Genomic DNA, 23,952 nt, shown 5'->3' with positions numbered 1-23,952 from the left:
CGGCTATAAATATCTGCATGCAGGCAGGAGTGCAATTCCTGGATCATATTCTAAGACTAGATTTAGCTTTGTAAAAAGCTGCCCAACTTACTTTTGAATACTCACCAATAAGTATTGAGAATTACCCTTGACCAGAATTCTTTTTTTTCCCATTTTTTTTTTATTTTGGCATATTATGGGGGTACAGATTTTAAGGTTTCAATAAATGCCCTTTCCCCCCTCCCCCCACAAGTCTGAGTCTCCAGCATGACCATCTCCCAGATGGTGCACATCTCACTCATTATGTATGCATATACCCCCCCTCCCCAATACCCTATTACTGTAGTACCTATGTGTCCACTTACATGTTACTCAGTTAATACCAGTTTGCTGGTGAGTATATGTGGTGCTTGTTTTTCCATTCTTGGGATACTTCACTTAGTAATATGGGTTCCAGCTCTAACCAGGAAAATATAAGATGTGCTATATCACCATTGTTTCTTAGAGCTGAATAGTACTCCATGGTATATATATGCCACATTTTATTCTTTGATTAAATACCAGTATTTGGTATTGTCAAAGTTTTCAATTTTAGCCCTTCTAATAAGTGTATAATGTTATCTCATTGTTGTTTTAATTTGCAATTCCCTAATGATAAATGATATTGAGCATCTCTTCATCTGCTTACTTGTCATTCGTATATCTTTTTTGGTACAGTGTTCAATATTTTGGTCATTTTTCAATTGGGTTATTTGTTTTCTTATTGAGTGTTATGAGTTCTTTGTGTATTTTGGATACACATCCTTTATCAGATGTATGATTTACAAATATTTTCCTCCAGTTTGTGGCTTGTCTTTTCATTATCTTAGTGGGATATATTTCACAAAGCAGAAGTTTCTAATTTTAATATATCCTAAATAATCAGCTTTTTTTATGGACTCTGCTTTTGGTGTTGTATCTAAAAATGTATTGCCAAACACAAGGTCACATGGATTATCTCCTATGTTTTATTCTAGAATTTTTATAATATTGCATTTTTTTATATTTAGTTCTATGATCTGTTCTGTGATAATTTTTGTGAAGGGTGTAACATCTATGTCTAGATACCTTTTTCAATATTGATAGTTTATTCTATTTTTTGGTTGTTATTTTTTCCATATTTTGGCTCTCTGTTCTGTTTAATTCATCTTCTGTTCTATTTGTTTATTCTTTAAAAAATATCATGCTTTCTCAATTACTGTAACTTTATAATTAAGTCCTGAGTCAAGCATCCTGAGTCCTCCAGCTTTATTTGTCTTCTTCAATATTTTGTTGGATATTATAGGTCTTTTGGCTTTCCATTTAAATCTTAGAATCAATTTGTTGATATACGCAAATAGCTTGCTGAGATTTTGTTGGGATTTCATTAATTCTATGAATCAAGTTGGGAGGAATTGACATATCAAAAATATTGAGTCTTCCAATCCATGAATATGGAATATCTCTCCATTTATTTTGATCAGCTTTGATATTTTTCTTCAGATTTTTTAGTTTTCATATATAAATCCTGTAGTCATTTCATTTGAATTATAGCAACATATTTTCCTTCCATTGTGTGCTATTATAAGTAGTATTGTGCTTTTAATTTCAAATTCCAATTTCTCATTGCTGATGTATAGGAAAGCAATTGACTTTTATATATTAACCTTGTATTAATGTTACCTTGTTATAATTACTTATTAGTGCAGGAGATTTTTGTTGATTCTATGGTATTTTCTACATAGACACAGAACAAAGCAAATTTTCTTTCTTTCTCTCCAATCTGTAAGCCTTTTATTTCATATTCTTGTTGTATTGCACTAGCTAGGACTTCAAGTAGGGCAATGAAGAATAGTGGTAATCAGGGTCATCTTTACCTAGTTCCTGATCCCAGAGAGGAAACATTAAGTTTCTTAAAATTGACTCCCTGTTTACTAACTTGTACCCTATGTTTGTGGGTTTTTTGTGAGGATTTTTGTTTGCTTTGTTTTTTTTCCCCCTAATTCTCCATCTCTTCTCAGGCCTGTTGAAATAGGAAGGATAGCAGGAACTAGAGAAACCTTGGTTTCATTCAGAATTTGGACCTTAGTCAAGTTATCTTAATTCCTTACATTTCATATTTTTTAATCTCTAAATTAGAAAAGAATATTTCCTTTGCCAGTGAGCTGTTGTGATGATTATTTGGAAAGTTGTTTAAACAGCTCTTTATTCATTTAACACCTTAATACCTAACTTTGATTTAGGCCCTTGATAAACACTTGGGATAGAACTGTGAGCAAGGCATAAGATCAGCTTTTAGAAACCTGTTGAGGAAGAAAGAGTCAAGGGCATATTCTCTTTTGATAAATGATCATAGATGCTTTGAGAGCTGTTAGTGCACATAGTAGATTTTTAATAATTAAAAGCTAACATCTTTGTTATTAGTTCTTTTTTCAAATTTAATCTCTCTTCCTTAATTGTCAAAAATAGCTAAAGACATTCCATATATCTTTTCCCACATAATTTGTTTCTACCACAGAAAATCAGTACAATTTTCCAATTGATTATTTCGTTAGTTCTGCATTGTTTCCACTTTTTCCTAACACTTTTGCATATATATCTCAAGTATTTCTACACCTGGGTGTAGAATGCCAACATTTTCTTGGTAACATTCATTTTGTTCCCACATCATATTCCAGAGATCATATGTTATAATAATTATATAATATTTTTCTAAAAAGAATACTAAGTATTTAAAACAAGCCTTCTTCATAACATTAATGCTGATTATTTAGGTATGCAATATCTTCATAAAGTCCAATATTATTCTTGGGCTCAATCCTTTGAATTTTGTAAAGAATAGGAAGATTAAAGGAAAACATTTTACATATGTGAGTGTATAGGAGCACCAGTCTGGATTTGTGTTTTAAAAAATAAAATAACTAGCAATATATTGGTCTCCCAAAAAACAGTGCATTGTTACCAGGCAACAATCTTTATGGCACTAATGATGTGTTAACTTAACACAATTTCAGATGAGCTTCCAGGTGTTGTCTCATTTGAAACAGTTCACTTATTTGCTTTTTCCATCTTTTTGGGGTTGAAAGGGGATGGAGTGACAGAGGTACTACAAACATAAACAACTGGAAGAACGTCAACAAGGTGCCAGACTGAAAACAATTGCTTGCCCCTTTATGTTTCCTGCTCCTGCAGTCACCAATTTAAAATTTTGGGTATATAATGTGAAATAATTTGTTGTGCTTATTTCTCTTAACTTTCTTAAAAGTAACCTAATGAAGCAACAGTATATGGAGGTGCTGGCTGGAGTGAGCATGTGCCCTGGTGTTTAAAAAAACATTAAAATTAGTGCTGTTTCTGAGATTTGGGGCAGATTCTGCTGACTATTGAATCTCTCCAAATTCCTTTCTGGATCAGCAATTTTGAATTTGATTTGGAACATATTATAAATATTCTCCACCAAGGATCAGCCAGCAGACTTGTAGAGAACTGAGTAAAGAAATGCACAGTAAAGACTGTTGAGGACCCTGATGTGCTTGCTGTTCCTCTAAAAGGAAAGCAGCATTTCAGTGCACACTTAGCTACTGAACCACAGTTACTGAATTTTCCTCATGACTAATGATTGATACACAGGATGTTCTACAAAATTTAGATGATGCCATTTGCTAATTAAAATGCATTTGCTCTGACTGAAATCTGTATTTTAAGACAAATGATTATGGGTTGTCTCTGCAGACTGCCCGGTTGGTTTTGGTAATATTTTAAGAAATCAAGTATTTATTCCTTACAGGAAAGGATTAAAGGAAGTAGTTTCTGTCATCCAAGAACTTTAGTTTAGTTGGATGAGAAGTTTTATAAAAGCAGTTTGCTTACTACTGTTAAAAGAATAAAGGTCACTAATTCACCTATCACTGAAACTGAGTCCTTCAGTATTTGAGCTACTCTATTGTGTAAATATTTAAATATAAGGTAGATAAATATGAATTGTATATTTAAGTGATAATTATTTTAAAATTCTGTCTAGAATAATAGATTGTTTTTGTGTTTTAATATTAAGTTTCTACTATATGCCAGGGCCCTTCACAAATTTTAATCCTTCAAACAAAGTTATTATTATATATGACTTATCAGCATTTTGTTTGGAAACAGAGGCTCACAGGGCTTAAGTAACTTGCCAACATATTTAGTTCAGGATATTTGAGTTATTGATATATTCTCTGACTTCAATTCCAATATTGTTTGCAATGTTCAACTTCCTGTTAATGAATTCTTTAATAGAAAAGAGTCAGTGCTCCAAGTGCTTCTGCGCAGGAGGCTTCGAACGCGCAGCAGGTTACAAACTCGAGCTGTCAGCCCTTTGCTGTGTGCTGCGTGCTGCATGCATTCCGCGTGCCCCCGCGTGCGCCTCCCAGTGTGCCCCGCGTGCGCCTCCCAGTGTGCCCCGCGTGCGCCTCCCAGTGTGCCCCGCGTGCGCCTCCCAGTGTGCCCCACGTGCGCCTCCCAGTGTGCCCCGCGTATGCCCCGTGTTGTAGGCCTGGCAGAGTCGACTGTCTCCTAACAAAACAACGCTGGGTTTTTAAGTTTGTAATTACAAAGTTTGTCCAAGTGTGGCTCTTTGTGCTCATCCCATCGTCTTTGTGATTTTTAAGTTTCACGAGCCAGCCAGTGACTGAATTATTGTTTCTATTGTGGAAGGAAAAGGGGAACTAATTGTGAAAATTGATAATCCCAAATCATAATTACTGACGTACGTAATGCATTCTGTTTTCAAACAAGCAATTACTTAATTTGAACCCGGTTTATTTCGTTTCATCTGAGGCACACGCGAATCATTTCTGTGCGGACCGCAGCGGCCTCCCACCGGCTCGCGCGCAGAGACAGACAAAGGGGCATGACTGACAGAGATAGTATTTACTATTGACGTTGGTTACTTTCGTGTGACCTAAAACTTGTCATTTCTTAGACAGCAAGAATACATAATGTGAAAATGAGAAGTGTAAAAGTTAAGATTCCAAAGTATGTCACAAATAATCATTGCAAAGAATATATTTTTTAAGAATCGAGTATAATAACACTATATATAGGTCCTTTCATTTTGAAAAATAGAGCTCTGGTTAAAAAATTATAAAATACTGCCTTTATTGCAAGATTTAGAGCCTTTATGCTATCACAAAGTATTTCTTTCTCTTCCTCTCCTTCTTTTAAAGTTCAAAAGCAAAAGGCAGAGGAAGAAAATGGTGTGTGACTAAAGTATTAGGAAACACTAACCACTCTTTAAAATCCTGTCTTTCAGGAAAGAACGGTGACTATCAGAAGACAAGCAGTGGGAGGATTTGGATTAAGCATAAAGGTACCATCTTTCCAGTCAATCCTTACAAAGGCCATTGTGAGGCTGAACTTTGGTGTATTTTAATGGTTACTGATTAATAATCAGACAAGAATGGCTATAGCAAACTCCTTATTTAAACTTGGATGTAAATTAGGCAAGTTCTCACAGAACCCTGCCCGTGCTTCACCTTTGGATTTAGAAATTTTAGAAAAGGATTTGGGAATTTTATATGACCTGGCATTGGATATAACTCATTGACTTTCTTTATCTGGTTTCTTCTATAATTTTACATATGATATTGCTTTGTGCTTATCTTCCTCTAACCAACTAGAGTAGTAAATGCTGATCTGCAGTAAATGGAACAATAACAAGTTTCGTACTATTAATAATAAGCCTTGATAGCAAGTGAAGAATTAATTGTATTCTATTCACCTTGCTCTTTGTTTTATTTTTCATTTTTTATTAAAGAAATCAGTAAATCTCATTTTACAATGCCAAGCATATAGGATAGACTCAAACTTTTAGCATATGACTTATATTAAAACTGACTATATCTGTTCATTTTAATTTATTATTACATTTTAAAAGGGCTTTTATTTCTGTATTTTAGTGACTATTAGAGATGTACCACAAATTTATTATAATTGAAACAAAAGAGAAATTTTGAAAGGATAAGAAATTATATAAATATTGAACTCAGTGACTTTCATGCCCTTAACAAACCTACATCTTTGTACAGATAAATGAAACTTAACTTTATCTTGATTCTTGGGTTAGACATTTTACTTATGTACGGTTAAAATCATTTAAACATCTTGAGTACACATTTCATGAAATTTTAGGACAGCTGAAGTCATATATTCCTGGAAAGCAGAAGTCTAAAATTTGTCAATATCAGCTCTAATCAACTTTGCAAAAAAAATGACTCAGAAAAAAGATCAATATGCAATACAGTTGTATTATCAGTGATAAGAATATTACTATATAAAACATTAGTTTTAAAATGTATTTTGTACTTTCACTTTATCTGACACCTACTAGGGAGGCATGCAGAGCAAATTTTAGGATGTGGAAACTATACCATGGCAATTTCATCGTTCAATAGAGAAGTTTTTTGTTGTTTTTGCTTTTTAGCCAGGATGCTTATTGAGATTGCTGTGGAGAATTTAAAGGTACCAATACAGACACTAGAAAGTCCATGAAGAAAATCCAATAGTGAAAGTTGATTTCATCCAAGATAAGCATTTTTACTGATTTCAGCGTGAATTCTATTTCTGGTAGCGGAGCTATCTTAATTTCCAGCCAGCTGTAAATATTATTTTCCTTTAATTTACTGTTTCTATTTATAATTTAAACCAAATAATACAATGTTTATTTTTACTAAAATACTCCATTTTTAACCTACATAGTTCTTAAAGCATCAATAATTTTGTTAAATGAATCTTTTCACTTCAAAATTTTCATCGTTTCAATCCAAACAAAACCATTATACATATAGTAAATAATTTTCTGAATTAAAAAAGTATGTATTTTTCCATTAAAGTTATTGACCACAAAAGTAATATTCAAAAAATGATCAGTACCATATATTAAGAGGTTTGACAAAAAAAGACACTATTTTAAGATTCTTATGACACACATACACTAATCAGAAACCATTCATCCTGAAGAAATTCCTTTTATGGCTTTGCATTTCGGCTTTCTCAGTACTTATCTATGAACTTTGCTTTTCTATTTTAAACTATCATTCTGATTATTTATATCAAAATTTGTTCTTTCCTTTTTTTCTTTCTTTTAAAGAGCAATGTTATCATACAAATCCCTTTTCCCTGTCATATGTTTATTGGATAAACCACTGTGGTTATCTATTAGCACTATTTTCTTTAGATTTGTGAATTAAAATTATATATAATAAATATTTTTAACAATTCATTCTATGCCAGAAGCAGAATTAATATCAGAATGTTGACATATTTATTTTTAGCTTTCATGAGCAATTTGAGCCACTAATATAGATATGTATACAAATATATATTTTACCTTTATTTGCTCTAGTTAAGCAATCACAGATGGCATACACTGGAGGATTTGTAGTGAGATTTAATAATTAAAACCTTTAACATCTCGATTGGAGACAGCAGAAGGAAGATGGTGTGTCAAACAATTGAAAAGGCATTTACCAATGTAGTTAAGATTCCTACAAACTCATAACCATGGTACTTTAGTTTTACATTCAAAAAAACTCTTTAAAAAACTTTGCTTGAAGGGTAACAAAATGTCCTTTTTGGTCAGAAAACACTAAAATAGTCTAACATGAGATGTCAGAAGCCAAAGTCACCTGGCCATGCTCCATACTCTCAACAAACCTTGGCTCTTAGGGTGTCCCTGCCCTAGTCACCATTGTGCATGGTGGCAGTGCCTCATCTGTCCCATGTTGGTGTCAGTGCTACAGAAGTGGGTAGCAACGATGCAGAGAAGCTTCTTATGTGGTTTGTTTCTAATGCTTTGTTTATTAACATGCCTCAGCAGCTGTAGGTATGGGCAGCTTGATGTTCCTGCAGCTACTAAAATCTATACATCCTTGATGTCTCCTGCCCACGTACAATACTATTCTCTTTCCCAAGCATGCTGTCCAGCCAGAAGAGTCCCTTGTAAGGTTGTATGCTGGTAGTGAAATAAAAGTCAGCTTTTACTTCCATTTCTTTTCTTTACCTTATACAAGACAATGTTGAAACTTCTTGGACCAAACTGTGTAGGAGCATTATAGGTTAAGGCAGTTATATGCCTCTATAGTTTAATTCTAGGACATGGACTCTCTCCTTGAAGGGCTAATGCTAGATATGATGTAGAGCACATTGAAGAAGGTTCCCATCTCAAAAATGCCTGAAATAATGAAAAGAAAGAGGAAAATATAAATTTTGTAGAAATGAAAGGAATGTTGTATTAGATTTAAATGTTTAAAATATAAAAAATCAGCCCTTTATCAGATGTGCAAGTAAGTTTTAATTCCCTTTTTCCTTCAAATTTTGTCTTCCCATTATTGCTTATTTTTCTCCTTAAGTAACTTTTTGTTCTGCATTCTTGGAATTTCTTACAAAATCTAAGACTGTCCTTTGAAAGACATACTTACTACTTTTTCAAATCAGACTCAAAGATGCTAGGCACTCAATTTGGAACACAGCCATCCAGAAAGAGTTTTGGCATTAATTACATTGAGATTTAATGTAGGAATCATTGATTTATCTTTATAGACAAATTTATCCAGGAATGTTTTACTATGAAAAGGTAAAGACTCAAATTGCCTTTATATCTATATTAATTCTAAATAAGAAGAAGCTAGAACAAAAACATAAATGACTTCCTAACACGATGGCTGACTTGTGTTGGTGCTGCATAGGTTGGGGGACAACCTGCCCAGGAAGGGGCCACACACAAGCTAACTTTCTTGCTCCCATAATCTCTACTCCTGGTTTAGATGAATCATTTTTCTTTTGCTCCTAGAGTTAAAAGGTTCTTTTTAACTTTTGAGGAACATGCCCGTCCCTGAAACATGTTACTCTTTCTTGTGTCCCATGTTATATTTATTCTTTCATTGTAGTTAAGCAAATCTAGGAAGATCAAATGAGTAACTGAGTCAGAATGTAATGAGATGAAATGCGATGAATGTGAAATGAATACACTACACAGTTTCATACCTGTTTTTCCGCTTTAAAGTGATCTTTTATCCAGACCCTCAAAGCAGAGAGAGATGCCACCTTCCTCTCTGATCAGAATCTTCTCTGGCTTTGAACTGTGCTCACTCCTGCTCCCAGTCCTGCAGAAAGTCTCACTTATTTAGGATGTTTTTCCTTTCAGGTTGTCTTTCAGAGACATTTTCATACCTGCTATAACTTTAGGTCTTCTTTGACAATGATTTAGGGTTCTTCCTGCCTATTATCATCATTCACTTTTCCTTGATTAAAACACCTCTTAGAAGCCAAAAGCTTGTGTGATTTTTCCCTTGTATTAGCTTTTGTATTAGTATTCCCCTCAGGACAAAATTAAGCTCTTCTATTTAATTTTTTCCAAATTCCAAAAAAAGCTATATCTGGTTTTCCCCCCAAACCAGACAAAATAACCACTGAACTTCCCATACATAATCACATAATCTTCTCTGTTCTCACACAGAAACTGCTTCATTTGTAGTGATCAGATTTGTCAGGCTAGCTGGCATATGCTCTACATTTTCCTACAGGCCTTTCCTGTCCATGAAGATCTGCCCTTGGCCTCGGGGACTGGCTGCTTTTCCCAGGCTTCAGCTCTATCCATGTTGGCATTTTCTGGTTCTTCTCTTGGCTCATGGAATCTGTCCCATTCTCCTCTGGCCCTCATCATTGCTATAAATAATTTAATCGTCTCCACAACTATAACTGCAGAAATTATCAATTTTGCATCACAGAATTCAATATTTTTGTATTTTTGCCTCATACTTCTTGTAAGAATTATCACAGGGATAGTGACCTTAATGGAAGCCACCATCTTGCCCTTGTGAGACTTTTATTTATCTCCTATATCTTTTAGTACAATACTATCCATTGGCATATGATTAAATTACATCCCATTCATTATCATTTTAAACAATCATCTTTTAGGAAAAATAAGTTTTAAATATTATTACTAGAAAAATATTTTATGTAACATTTTCCAACTCATATAACTTATTTTTTTTTATTTCAGCATATTATGGGGGTACAAATGTTTAGGTTACATACATTGCCTTTGCCCCACCTGAGGGACAGCTTCAAGCCTGTCCATTGCCCAGATGGTGCGTTCCATACCCATTAGGTGTGTATATACCCATGCCCTCCTCCACCCTCCCATCTGCCCAACACCGGAAGAATGTCATTCCTATATGTGCATTTAAGTGTTGATCAGTTAAAACCAATTTGGTGGTGAGAACATGTGGTGTTTGTGTTTCCATTTTTGGGATGCTTCACTTAGTAGAATGGGTTCCAGCACTATCCAGGATAATCCACAAGAGGTGCTAGATCACCATTGTTTTTTGAGGCTGAGTAGAACACCATGGTATACATATACCACATTTTATTAATCCAGTCATTTATTGAGTAGCAATTGGGTTGTTTCCACATCTTTGCAATTGTGAATTGTGCTGTTATAAAAATTCTAGTGAAGATGTCTTTTAATACACAATGTCTTTTGTTCTTTTGGGTAGATGCCCATTAATGGGATTGCTGGATCAAATGGTAGTTCTCCTTATAGCTCTTTGAGATATTTCCATATTATTTTCCATAGAGGTTGTCCTATTTTGAAGTCCCACCAGCAGTGTATGAGTGTTTCTATCTCTCCGCATCCACACCAACATTTATTGTTTTGGGAATTTTGGGTTAAGGTTATTCTTACCGGAGATAACTAATATCTCATTGTGGATTTGATTTGCATTTCCCTGAAGATTAGAGATGAGCATTTTTTCAGGTGTTTGTTTGCCCTTAGTCTATCTTTTTTTGAAAAGATTCTTTCATGTTCTTTGCCCACATATGATAGGGTTGTTTGATTTTTTTTCTTACTTATTTTCCTGAATGCTATATAGCTTCTAGTTATCAGCCCTTTATCAGATGTGTAACGTGAATATTTGCTCCCATTCTGTATATTGTGTGTTCTTGTTATAGTTTTCTTGGCTATGCATAGGCTTTTTAATTTGATCAGGTCCAATTTATTTATTTTTGTTGTTGCTATGATTGTCTTTGGGGTCTTCTTCATAAATTCTTTGCCTAGGCCAATGTCTAGATGAGTTTTTTCAACATTTTCTTCTAGAACTCTTATTGTTTCATGCCTTAGGTTTAAGTCTTTTATCCATCATGAGTTGATTTTTGTGAGAGGAGAAAGGTGCAGATCCTGTTTCAGTCTTCTACATATGGCTATCCAATTTTCCCAGCACCATTTACTGAATAAGGATTCTTTTCCCCAGTATATTTTTTTTTTGTCATTTTGTCAAAGATTAGATGGCTATATGAGGATGGTTTTATATCTGGGTTCTCATTTATATTCCATTGGTCTATGTCTCTGTACTGTGCCAATCAAATGCTGTTTTAGTTACTATAGCCTGGTGGTATAGCTTGAAGTCTGATAAATTGATGCACCCCAATTTGTTCTTTTTGCTTAAGATTGCCTTTGCTTTACACGGTCTTCTCTGGTTCCGTACAAAGTGTAAAATTATTTTTTAAGATCTGTGACAAATGACGTTGGTATTTTAATAGGGATTGCATTGAATCTGTAGATCACTTTGGGTAGCATAGACATTTTTTTTTTAATTTATTATTATTTTTTTTTATTTTGGCATATTATGGGGGTACAGATTTTAAGGTTTCAATAAATGCCCATTTCCCCCCCTCCCCCCAAAAGTCTGAGTCTCCATCATGACCATCCCCCAGATGGTGCACATCTCACTCATTATGCATGTATATACCCGCCCCCCTCCCCCCTCCCACCTGCCCAATACCCTATTACTGTAGCATCTATGTGTCCACTTAGGTGCTACTCAGTTAATACCAGTTTGCTGGAGAATATATCTGGTGCTTGTTTTTCCATTCTTGGGATACTTCACTTAGTAGTATGGGTTCCAGCTCTAACCAGGAAAATATAAGATGTGCTATGTCACCATTGTTTCTTAGAGCTGAATAGTACTCCATGGTATACATATACCACATTTTATTAATCCATTCTTGGATTGATGGGCACTTGGGCTGTTTCCACAGCCTTGCAATTATGAATTGTGCTGCTATAAACATTCGAGTGCAGGTGTCTTTTTTGTAGAGTGTCACTGGATCATTTGGGTAGATGCCCAGCAATGGGATTGCTGGATCAAATGGTAGATTCACTTGTATCGCTTTAAGGTATCTCCATATTGCTTTCCACAGAGGTTGAACTAGTTTGCAGTCCCACCAGCAGTGTAGGAGTGTTCCTCTCTCTCCACAACCACGCCAGCATTTATTGTTTGGAGATTTTTTGATAAAGGCCATTCTCACTGGGGTTAAGTGATATCTCATTGTGGTTTTGATTTGCATTTCCCTGATGATTAGAGATGTTGAGCATTTCTTCATATGTTTGTTGGCCATTCTTCTGTCTTCTTTAGAAAAATTTCTGTTCAAGTCCTTTGCCCACTTTTTAATGGGGTTATTTGATTTTTTCTTCCTAATTTTCGTGAGTTCTAAGTATATTCTAGTTATCGGTCCCTTATCGGATGCATAGGATGCAAAAATTTTCTCCCATTCTGTAGGTTGTCTGTTTACTTTCATGACTATTTCTTTGGCTGTGCAGAAGCTTTGTAGTTTGATCATGTCCCATTTATTTATTTTTGTTGCTGCTGTGATTGCCTTTGGGGACTTCTTCATAAACTCTTTGCCCAGGCCGATGTCTAGGAAAGTGTTTCCAACTTTTTCCTCTAGAGTTCTAATAGTTTCATATCTTAGGTTTAAGTCTGTTATCCAGCGTGAGTTGCTTGTTTGTGAGAGGTGAAAGGTGTGGGTCCTGTTTTAGCCTTCTACAGGTGGCTATCCAGTTTTCCCAGCACCATTTATTGAAGAGGGATTCTTTTCCCCATCGTATGTATTTGTCTGCTTTGTCAAAGATAAGATGGCTATATGAGGATGGTTTTATATCAGGATTCTCACATCTGTTCCACTGGTCAATATTCCTGTTTTTGTGCCAATACTATATTGTTTTAATTACTACAGCTTTGTAGTATAGTTTGATATCTGGCATATTAATGCCTCCCATTTTGTTTTTGTTGCCTAGAATTGCTCTTGATATTCGGGGTCTTCTTTGGTTCCATACGAAGCGTAAAATTATTTTTTCTATATCTGTGAAGAATGCTGATGGAATTTTAATAGGTATTGCATTGAATCTGTAGATCAGTTTGGGTAGTATAGACATTTTGATGATATTGAGTCTGCCGATCCACGAGCATGGTATGGATTTCCATCTGTTTACATCCTCTGCTATTTCCTTCCTCAGTGTTTCATAGTTCTCCCTGTAGAGGTCTTTTACGTCCTTGGTTAAGTAAATTCCTAGGTACTTTAATTTCTTTGTTGCTATTGTGAAGGGAATTGAGTCTTTGATTTGTTTCTCAATTAGATTGTTGTTGGCGTATATGAATGCCTCTGATTTCTGTGTATTGATTTTGTATCCTGAGACTTTACTAAATTCATTGATCAGTTCCAGGAGTTTCTTGGTTGAATCCTTGGGGTTTTCTAGATACAATATCATATCATCAGCAAACAGTGAAAGTTTGATCTCTTCTGCCCTTATTTGGATACCTTTGATTCCATTTTCCTGTCTGATTGCTGTAGCCAAGACTTCCAGCACTATGTTGAACAGAAGTGGAGATAGTGGGCAGCCTTGTCTGGTTTCAGTTCTAAGTGGGAATGATTTCAATTTTTCCCCATTCAGTATGATGTTGGCTATGGGTCTGTCATATATGGCTTGTATCATTTTTAGGTATGTCCCTTCTATGCCTATCTTCTTCAGTGTTCGTATCATGAAAGGGTGTTGAATTTTGTCAAAAGCTTTTTCTGCATCTATTGAAAGAATCATGTGGTCTTTGTTTTTGCTTCTGTTTATGTGGTGAATTGCATTTATAGATTTACGTATGTTGAACCATCCCTGCATCCCTGGGATGAAGCCCACTTGGTCGTGGTGGATTATTTTTTTGATAAGTGTCTGGATTCGGTTAGCTAAGATTTTGTTGAAAATTTTTGCATCTATATTCATTAGGGATATTGGTCTGTAGTTTTCTTTTTTTGTTGCATCCTTTCCAGGTTTTGGTATCAGAGTAATATTCGCTTCATAAAAGGTGTCGGGGAGATTTCCGTTCTTCTCGATGTTGTGGTATAGTGTCTGCAAGATAGGTACTAGTTCTTCTTTGTAAGTATGGTAAAATTCAGGTGTAAAGCCATCTGGACCGGGACTTTTCTTTTTAGGGAGATTTTTAATTGCTGTTTCTATTTCAGCTGTTGAGATTGGTCTGTTCAGGGAATCTATTTCTTCCTGGTTGAGCCTAGGGAGGCTGTGTGTTTCTAGAAATTTGTCCATTTCCTCCACATTTTCCAGTTTGTGTGCATAAAGATTTTTGTAGTATTCATAAATTGTATCTTGTATCTCTTTGGGATCAGTTGTGATATCTCCTTTTTTATTCCTGATGGAGCTTATTAGAGATTTCTCTTTTCTGCTTTTCGTTAGCTTAGCCAATGGTGTGTCAATTTTGTTTATTTTTTCAAAGAACCAACTTTTTGTTTTATTAATCTCCTGAATAGCTTCCCTGTTTTCAATTTCGTTTAGTTCTGATTTGATCTTGTTGACTTCACTTCTTCTGCTGGGTTTGGGGTTGGTTTGTTCTTCTTTTTCCAGCTCTTTGAGTCGTTTCATTAGATTGTCTATTTGTGATCTTCTTGTCTTTTGGTTATAGGCATTTATGGAGATAAACTTTCCTCTCAGAACTGCTTTAGCTGTGTCCCAGAGGAGTTGATAACTTGTCTCTCCATTGTCGTTTTCTTCATAGAACTTTTTTATTTCCGTCTTGATTTCTTCATTTACGAAGTAATCATTTAGTAGAAGGTTGTTTAATTTCCACGTTTTTGTGTAGAAATGTGTGTTTCTGTTAGGGTTGATTTCTAGTTTTATTCCACTGTGATCTGAGAAGGTACATGGTATGATTTCTATTTTTTTAAATTTCTTGAGATTTTCTTTGTGTCCTAGGATATGGTCAATCTTAGAGAATGTCCCGTGAGCTGATGAGAAGAACGTATATTCAGTGGATTTTGGGTAGAATGTTCTGTAGATGTCTGTCAGACCCAATTGTTCTAGAGTTTTGTTTAAGTCCATTATTTCTTTATTAATTTTCTGTTTCGAGGATCTGTCTCGTGCCGTCAGTGGGGTGTTGAAATCTCCGGTGATTATGGAGTTGCTATTAATCCATTTGCTTAGCTCCAGTAAGGTTTGCTTTATGAATCTGGGTGCACCTAAGGTGGGTGCATATATATTTAAAATTGTTATCTCTTCTTGTTGGACTGTGCCTTTCACCATTATATAATGACCCTCTTTGTCTTTTACTACTTTTGTTGGTTTAAAAACTAAATCGTCTGAAATTAGAACTGCCACACCAGCCTTCTTTTGGCTTCTATTTGCTTGGAATATTGATCTCCACCCTTTTATTTTTAGTCTATATGCACCCTTGCAGGTTAGATGTGTTTCCTGAAGACAGCATATACTTGGCCTGTATTTTCTTATCCATTCAGCCAGCCTATGTCTCTTGAGTGGAGAGTTTAAGCCATTCACATTTATTGAGAGAACTGATAGGTAAGGTAGATTACTGATCATTCTGTTGGGTTGGATGTTGTTGCTATGATTTCTGTCTTGAGCCATTGTAATATCTAGCCTTTAATATCTTTGGGTTTTGGTTGTTTTTATATTCGTGGCTTATTATTATGATGTTCCGTGCATAACGCTGCTTTAAGTACTTCTTGTAGGGTTGGTCTTGTCTTGGTGAATTCTCTAAGCCTTTGCTTGTCTGAGAATGTTTTTATTTCTCCTTCATATACGAAGCTTAGTTTTGCAGGGAATAATATTCTAGGCTGGGCATTGTTTTGTTTCAAAAGAGTGAGAATGGGGCCCCAGTCTCTCCTTGCTTGTAAAGTCTCATTAGAGAAGTCTGATGTTATTCGAATTGGCTTTCCCTTGTATGTTACTTGCTTCTTTTGTCTTGCAGCTCTTAGAAGGGCCTCTTTAGTTGATACTTTGGTCAGTCTGATGACTGCATGTCGTGACGTCTTCCTGTTTGCGTTGAATCTCCCAGGGGTCCTCTGAGCTTCTTGAACTTGTATATCAAGATTTTGAGCAAGGCCTGGGAAATTTTCCTCTATTATATCTTCAAACAGCTTGTCTAACCCTTGAGTGTTGTCTTCTTCCCCTTCTTGTAACCCTATGACCCTCACATTAGGTTTCTTCACATAATCCCACAGCTCTTGTAGGCTTTGCTCTTTTCTCTTGTTTCTCTGCTCTATTTCTGTTACTGATTTATTTAATTGGAGGGTGTTATCTTCAAGCTCTGAGATTCTTTTTTCTGTTTCATCTACCCTGTTCTTGAGACTTTCCACTGTATTTTGTAGTTCCTTGAATTGATTCTTCATTTCCAGGAGTTCGGTTACACTTTTCTTCAATGTGTCTATTTCTTTTCCCATATCCTGGAGACTTTTTGTGGTTTCTTTGTGTTGGTTATTGAGTTGTTGTTGCAGCTGGGTGAGTGTTCTTATGATCCACATACGAAATTCCTCTTCTGTCATATTGGTTGCCTGATTTTGGTCGGTGTCCGTTTCTAGGGGGCTGGTGCTCCTCTTTGGGGGTGTGTTTTCCATTTGGTTCTTCATATTTCCTGAGTTCTTTCGTTGATTTCTTCCCATGTCGATCAGTTGTTGTTTCTTTCCTTAGGTTATTGTTTGGGTATTCACACACCTTGTTTAGTTTCTGAGGCGTTAGGTGGTGCCTGTGGGTGAAATTGGACCACTCCCTGTATATTGAGTCGGTGGGTGCCGTGGAAAGGCTGTGCAAGATGCTGTCTCTGTCAGTAGGTGGCGTTTGCTTGGAGGAACAGGCTATGGTGTTGATTTTGAGTCCTGTTATCAGCTCTCGTACTGGGCGGAGCTGGGTTGGGTAAGCCTGCCCTCAGGCCGTTAGTAGGGGTCAAAGTTCTGTTCTCAGCTTCCAGGGAAAGCTGTCAGGGCGGGGCTGGAATGGTCCTGCTCAGTCAGAAAGTCTGTGTGTGGGCGTGGGGCTGTCTGAGACCCGCAGTCTGGAGCGGGTCTTGCTTCTTTCCACCCTCCCCAACTCCGCAGCTACTCCTGGGCCTCTGCCAGCAGGCCAGACCACAAGCCACCAGGCCTCCCCGGACTGTGATGCCGGCGGGGAGGTTCCCTGCACAGGAACGCCACCTGGGTTGGGCGCACGGCCTCCTCCTGGGAGGAGGGTTGCCCTCTAGAATGCTGATCTACCCCTGGAGGCACACACCTCAGTAGGCTGTTCACGTATAACCCTTCTGTGCCCCGGGCAATGCTAGCCCTCGGTGCAGGGGATCTGGTCTGCAGGTCCGACCTCTGGGTCCCAGAGTTCAAACTGCATTCCCACCAGGGAGAGGATTTCCGGTCCTAATTCACCCACAGGGAGCCCAAGCTGGGTCTATGTCTCTCAGCCTCTGAGTCGGCACCGTTTTCCTGGGAACACGGTGCCAGCAGCACCTGGGAGGGCGGGCAGGGTCCCAAACGGGAAAGTCCCGTTCCCTGGAGGTGCCTCCGGCTGGTGGCTGTATTGTCTCTCTGGGCAGCCGCGGGTAGGGTCGGCGGAGGAGAGGAGGAGGCAATATGGCGCCTGCTGCGCGGCTCGGGTCTGTGCACACGGAGGTGCCCGGAGGAAGTTGGGAACCTGGTGCCACGTCTGCTACAGGCTCACCGTTGGCTGGCGGCGGCCATCTCTGTGCTGGTATCCGCAGGTCTCTCCACCCACTGGGGAGCCCACCAGCAGTCCCGAATGCAGGGGAGGGGAACAGCAAATCCACCTACCCTTGCCGCTGGTCTCCGGGCTGCTCCGGTGGTCTCAGCCTCCAGTTCTCCTCCGCAGCCTCCTCCCTTGGAGTCTCCCGGAGTCTCAGGTACCCCTCCTTCCGGCCCTTGTCCGCTGTATGCTCGTCTTCTTGCTTCTTTCCTCCAATTTCTGCTAGAATCTGTCTTTTCTGCAGAGACACTTTGTCTGGCGTTGTTATTCGTCCGCCATCTTGCTCCGCCTCTCCAGCATAGACATTTTAACAATGTTGATTTTAGCAACCCAGGAGCATGGTATCATTTTCCACCTATTTACATCCTCTGCTATTTCATTCCTCAGTGTTTTGTAGTTCTCCCAGTAGAGGTCTTTTACCACCTTGGTTAAATATATTCCTAGGCATTTTATTTTCTTTGCTGCAATAGTGAATGGTATTTAGCTTTTGATTTGGTTCTCAGTTTGACTGTTGTTGATGTAAAAGAATTCTACTAATTTTGTAACCTGAGACTTTGCTGAATTTGTTTATCAGTTCCAGTAGTGTCATGGCGGAATCTTTGGGATTTTCTAGATCAGATCATATCATCAGCAAAGAAAGATAGTTTGAACTCTTTTGAACCCATTTGGATTCCCTTCATTTCATTCTTTTATCTGATTGCTCTTAGTAGGACTTTTCAGTACTATGTGGAATAGAAGTGGTGATAGAGGGCAACCTTATCGGGTACTAGTTCTAAGTGGGAATGCTTTCAGTTTTTCCCCATTCAGTATGATGTTGGCTGTGGGTTTGTCATGTATGGCTTGTATAATTTTTAGGTAAGTTCTGTATATGCCTATATTGTTAAGCATTGTTATCATAAAACGGTGTTGGTTTTTGTCAAATGCTTTTTCTGCATCTATTGAGGGGGTCAGTTGATCTTTGTTTTTTTTCTTCTGTTTATGTGCTGAATTACATTTATCTATTTGCATATGTTGAACCATCCCTTCATCTCTCAGGTGAAGCCCACTTGGTCATGATGGATTATTTTTTTTGATAAGCACCTGAATTCAGTTTGCTAGGATTTTGTTTAGAATTTTGGCATCTATTCATAAGAGATATTTGTCTGTAGTTTCCACTTTTTGTTGTGTCCTTTCCTGGTTTTGGTATCAGGGTGATGTTGGCTTCATAAAACTTGTTGGAGAGAATTGCTTCCTTCTCGATCTTATGGAATATCTTTAGGATAAACACTACTTATTCTTATAGGTCTGGTAAAATTTAGGTGTGAAAACATCTGGTCCAGGAATTTTCTTTTTAGGAAGGTTTTTTATTGCTGCCTCAATGTTAGCATTTAATACTGGTCTGTTCAGGAATTCTACTTCCTCCTGATTGAGCCTAGGGAGGGTGTGTGTTTCTAAGAATTTGTCTATTTCGTCCACATCTTCAAGTTTATGTGCACAGAGATTTTTATAGTATTCATAGATGATATTTTGTATTTCTGTGGTATTAGTTATAATTTCTCCTGATTGGGCTGATTAGAGTCCTTTCCTGTATGCTTCTCGTTAATCTAGGAAGAGGTGTGCCAATTTTGTTTATTTTTTTAAAAACTAACATTTTGTTTTATTAATCTGTTGTATAGTGGGGTTTTTTTGTGTTATTTTTGAGACAGAGTCTCACCGTATTGTCCAGGCTAGAGTGCTGTGGTGTCAGCCTAGCTCACTGCAATCTCAAACTCGTGGGCTTGAGTGATCCTTCTACCTCAACCTCCTGAGTAGCTGGGGCTACAGGCATGCACCACCATGCCTGGCTAATTTTTTCTATATATTTTTAGTTGGCCAATTAAATTATTTTGATTTTTTAGTAGAAACAGGGTCTCGCTCTTGCTCAGGCTGGTTTTGAACTCCTGACCTTGAGTGATTCTCCCACCCCAGCCTCCCAGAGTGCTAGGATTATAGGCGCGAACCACCACGCCTGGCCTGTTTGTTGTTGTTGTTGTTGTTATTGATTTTATTTAGTTCTGCTCTGAACTTTGTTATTTGTTTTCTTCTGCTGGGTTTGTGGTTGTTTTGCTTATCCCTTTCCAGTTCTTTGAGATGATTCATTAGAGTTTTTATTTGTGACATTTCTGTACTTTGGACGTTGACATTTATGGAAATAAATTTTCCTCTCCGGACTGCTTTAGCTGTGTCCCACAGAGTTTGATAAACTCATGTCTCCTTTATAATTTAGTTCAAAGAATCTTTTGATTTTCATCTTAATTTCCTCCTTAACCCAATAATCATTCAGCAGAACGTTGTCTAGTTTCCATTTCTTTGTATTGGGATGAGAGCTTCTGTAGGAGTTGATTTCTAATTTATTCCCCTGTGGTCTGAGAAGATGCATAGTGTAATTTTTATTTTTTAAATTTATTGAGACATGTTTTGTGGCCTAGGATATTGTCAGTCTTATAGAATGTTTCATGAGCTGATGAGAAAAATGTATATTCAGTGGTTTGGGGGTAGAATGATCTGTAAATCACAGTCAGGCCCATTTATTCTAAACTTCTGTTTAAGTACCTTATTTCTTGTTTATTTTCTGTTTGGAGAATCTGTCCTGTTCTGTCAGAGGGGTATTGAAGTCCCCAGAAATTATGGTGCTGCTGTTTATCATTTTGTTTAGATCAAGTAGGATTTGCTTTATGAATATGGGTGCACCACAGTTAGGTGCATAAATATTTAGAATTGTTATGTCTTCCTGTTGAATTGGACTCTTCACCATTATATGGTGACCATCTTTGTCTTTCATTACTTTTGTTGATATGAAGACTAAGTTATCTTATATCAGAACTGCTATACCAGCTTTCTCTTGGCTTCTATTTCTAAGAAATATTATTTTTTATCCCTTCACCTTGAGTCTGAATGTATCCTTCTTGTTCAGATTTGTTTCATGAGCACAGGAGATACTTGGCTTTGTACATTTATTCATTCAGCCAGCCTAGGTCTCTTTAGTGGGCAGTTCAAGCCATTCCCATTTATTGAAAGGATTGATAATGTAGGGTGGATTTCTGTTTTTTCCTGTTTAGTTGACCTTTGTTGCTTTTTTTTCTCTTTTGAGCCATTGTGGTGTCTGGCCTTTAACTTTTAATTTTGGATGATTTTACATTGGTGAATGTTATTGTGCTGATCCATGTGTAATGATGTTCTTAGTACTTCCTGAAGAGCAAGTCTTTGATTGATGAATTCCCTCAGTTATTGCTTGTCTGAGAAGGTGTTTATTTCTCCTTTGTATAAGAAACTTAGTTTTGCAGGATACAAGGTTCTATTGGGCATTTTTCTGTTTGAGAAGACTGAGTCTCTTGTGGCTTGTAAGGTATGAGTTGAAAAGTGTGAAGTTTGATGGGTTTTCGTTTACAGGTTACTTGCTTCTTTCATCCTACAGCTTGTAGGAGGGCCTCTTTCATGGTTATTTTAGCCAGTTTGATCACTATGTGTTGTGGTGTCTTCCTGCTTGCAATCAATCTCCCAGGAGTCCTTTGCACTTCTTGTACCTGGATATCTAGATTTCTAACAAAGTCAGGGAAATTTTCCTCTATTATATCCTCAAACAGTTTATCCAAGCCTTGTGTATTTTCTTCTTCACTCTCATGGATGCTTGTGATTATCACATTAGGCCTCTTAACATAATCCCACATATCCTGTTGGCTTTGCTCTTTTCTGTTATTTTTCTGCTCTGTCTCTGTGACTGACTTGTTTGATTAAAGTGTTATCTTTTATCCCTTAGATTCTTTATTCTGTTTGATCTACCCTATTCTTGATGCTTTCCACTGTGTTTTGTAATTCCTTGAACAAATTCTTCATTTCCAGAAGTTCTGTTTGATTTTTCTTTAATATTTTAATTTTTTTTAGTGAATTTTTCTTCCAAGTCCTGGATTATTTTGTGGTTTGCTTATGTTGAGTATCCATTTTCTTTTGCATATCATTGAGTTTTCTTACAATCCATGTTTGAATTTCGTTTTTTTGTCATTTTAGTGTTCTGAATTTGGTTGATTTCCATTGCTAGAGAGCTGGTGTTCTTCTTTGGGTATGTGCTTTCTCTTTGATGCTTTGTACTTCCAGAGTTCTTTTGCTGATTGCTTCCTATCTGTATCAGCTGTTGCTTCTTACCTTTAGATGTTCCTTTGGATAACTTTATATCCCCCCTGTTCTTACAAAGCTAGATATAAAATCAACTATGCTTTGTACAAAGAATGTGATTAAGTTGAATGATGTATGTGTTACTATTAGTATTACCTGGGCTGTTCTCTAGAGCACTGCCTCCCTCTCCCCAGTCTTGGATTTCCCCAAACATGGGAGAATTCAGGTGTTCTCTAAACCAAGATTGTGAGGCACCCCAACCCTCATCCAAGATACCTTGGGTGAAGATGGATGGGAGCCCTGGCCACACCAGGTCTTCACACTCCACTGGGAAAGCAGGCTTTGATCAAATTGTTACATGCATAAAGGTAAATCACAACCATCATTCCATGCTACAGCAGTGCACTACTTTAGGAGACACTGAAGGAAGAGCCTTTTAGCAGAAATTTCAACATGAGTAGGAGTTTACCTGGTTAAGAGTGCAGGAACAGGCCTTTGCAGGAGAGTGAACAGTATGTTGAAGGCCTTCAGTGCTCAGAATAATGAAGGTCTGGGAGCTGTGCAGGCTGCACAATGAAGAGCTGTTCAGGGGTTTTGATTGTCATTCTGAGTGTCATGGGAAGCCTGTCACCTGTTTTAAATAGGACATGGCACATAATTTTAAAGATAGAGTAATGCAATGGAATTTAGATAGTATTTCCCACTCTCCATGCTAAAGTGCTGTGCTTCTTTTCTGCATGAAGTTTTATTCTTTAATGCACTTATTTGATTTTTTAGCTACTGCTTTCAACCTTCTCAACTTTGTGGTAAAGAAATAGGATCTTTTTGCAGTTATTTTAAATATTTTAAATTATGGCACATAATTTGATCATTAACTGGCAAACCTTAAGTTTCCCCATTTAGGTCCTAAACTAAATCTAAATAACTTTAATAGAGCTGGGCTGCTCTCACATTTTATCCAATTAATGCAGGTACTGTAATTTTAAGTTGTAATTTTATGTTCTGAGTTTTATCTTAAAATTTGCTAATTTATGAAGTCATTTTATTAAATAAATTTAAAAATTGTCCCTGACCTATAAATATCTGATTTAAAAGCCGAAAAACCAAATCAAACCAAAACCAAAACAAAACCATATTTGGATTCGAGCCACTCAAATTTTAGGAGAAATTTTACATATAAAAGAAAAATGTTGACAAAATAGGGGTTACATGTATCTTGCCATTAAATGATAGTTTCTGCTAATCATCAGGGGATATATTCCATGACCCCCAGTGGTTGCTTAAAACCATGGATAGTACTGACCCGACTGTATATATGGTATGTTTTTTCCTGTGCATACCTACCCACCTAGGATAACGTTTAATTGATAAATTAGGTATAGTAAAAGATTGACCACAATAACTAGTAATAAAATAGAATACTTACTGCAATATATTGTAATAAAAGTTACATGGATGTGGTTTTTTTCTCTGTCTCTGAAAATGCCTTGCCATACTGTGCCTTGGATTCCTGAAACCAGAGAAAGAGAAGCCACAGAAGAGAACCACTGCAAAAATCCGAGTGCTGAGGGAAGAATAGGATTATTAAGTCGATCTTCAGAAAGTCTCTATCTTAACAGCATTTTCTCTAGATGGACCCCGACTCGGTAACTTGCATTAAAAGTCTGAGCATTCAGAAAATCTTTGGACTCAGTGATGGAATGAGAGAAAAATGTGACATGCAAAAATAGCTGAAGGGAATTTCTCTGACGACAGCTGCACCAACAAGACGTGTATATGCCCTGTTGTGCCTTCCCCAAAATATATGAGCCACAGTAGCTATGGATGATTTGTTGGATCTTTTTCTACTACCTAAAACAGGGGTCCTCAAACTTTTTAAACAAGGGGCCAGTTCACTGTCCCTCAGACCGCTGGAGGGCTGGACTATAGTTTAAAAAAAAAAATGAACAAATTCTTATGTACACTGC

The 23,952-nt window shown here is 37.1% G+C and overlaps 1 protein-coding gene across 4 annotated transcripts in view; it reads left to right on the top strand.

Moving 5' to 3' along the window:
• SNTG1 (syntrophin gamma 1) overlaps window positions 1-23,952 on the top strand; it is an 836,056-nt gene that overhangs the window by 504,271 nt on the left and 307,833 nt on the right. For all 4 annotated transcript variants that reach the window (XM_076005316.1, XM_076005315.1, XM_076005314.1 and 1 more), the window contains one exon: window positions 5,288-5,344. In XM_076005316.1, the coding sequence (XP_075861431.1) occupies window positions 5,288-5,344 (57 nt within the window). The remainder of the gene's footprint in view (window positions 1-5,287; window positions 5,345-23,952) is intronic.

Source organism: Microcebus murinus, chromosome 7 (genome assembly GCF_040939455.1).
Source record: "Microcebus murinus isolate Inina chromosome 7, M.murinus_Inina_mat1.0, whole genome shotgun sequence".
Classification (NCBI taxonomy): domain Eukaryota; kingdom Metazoa; phylum Chordata; class Mammalia; order Primates; family Cheirogaleidae; genus Microcebus; species Microcebus murinus.
The sequence above is the reverse complement of the archived record's forward strand: the minus strand, read 5'-3'. Positions and strand labels throughout refer to the sequence as shown.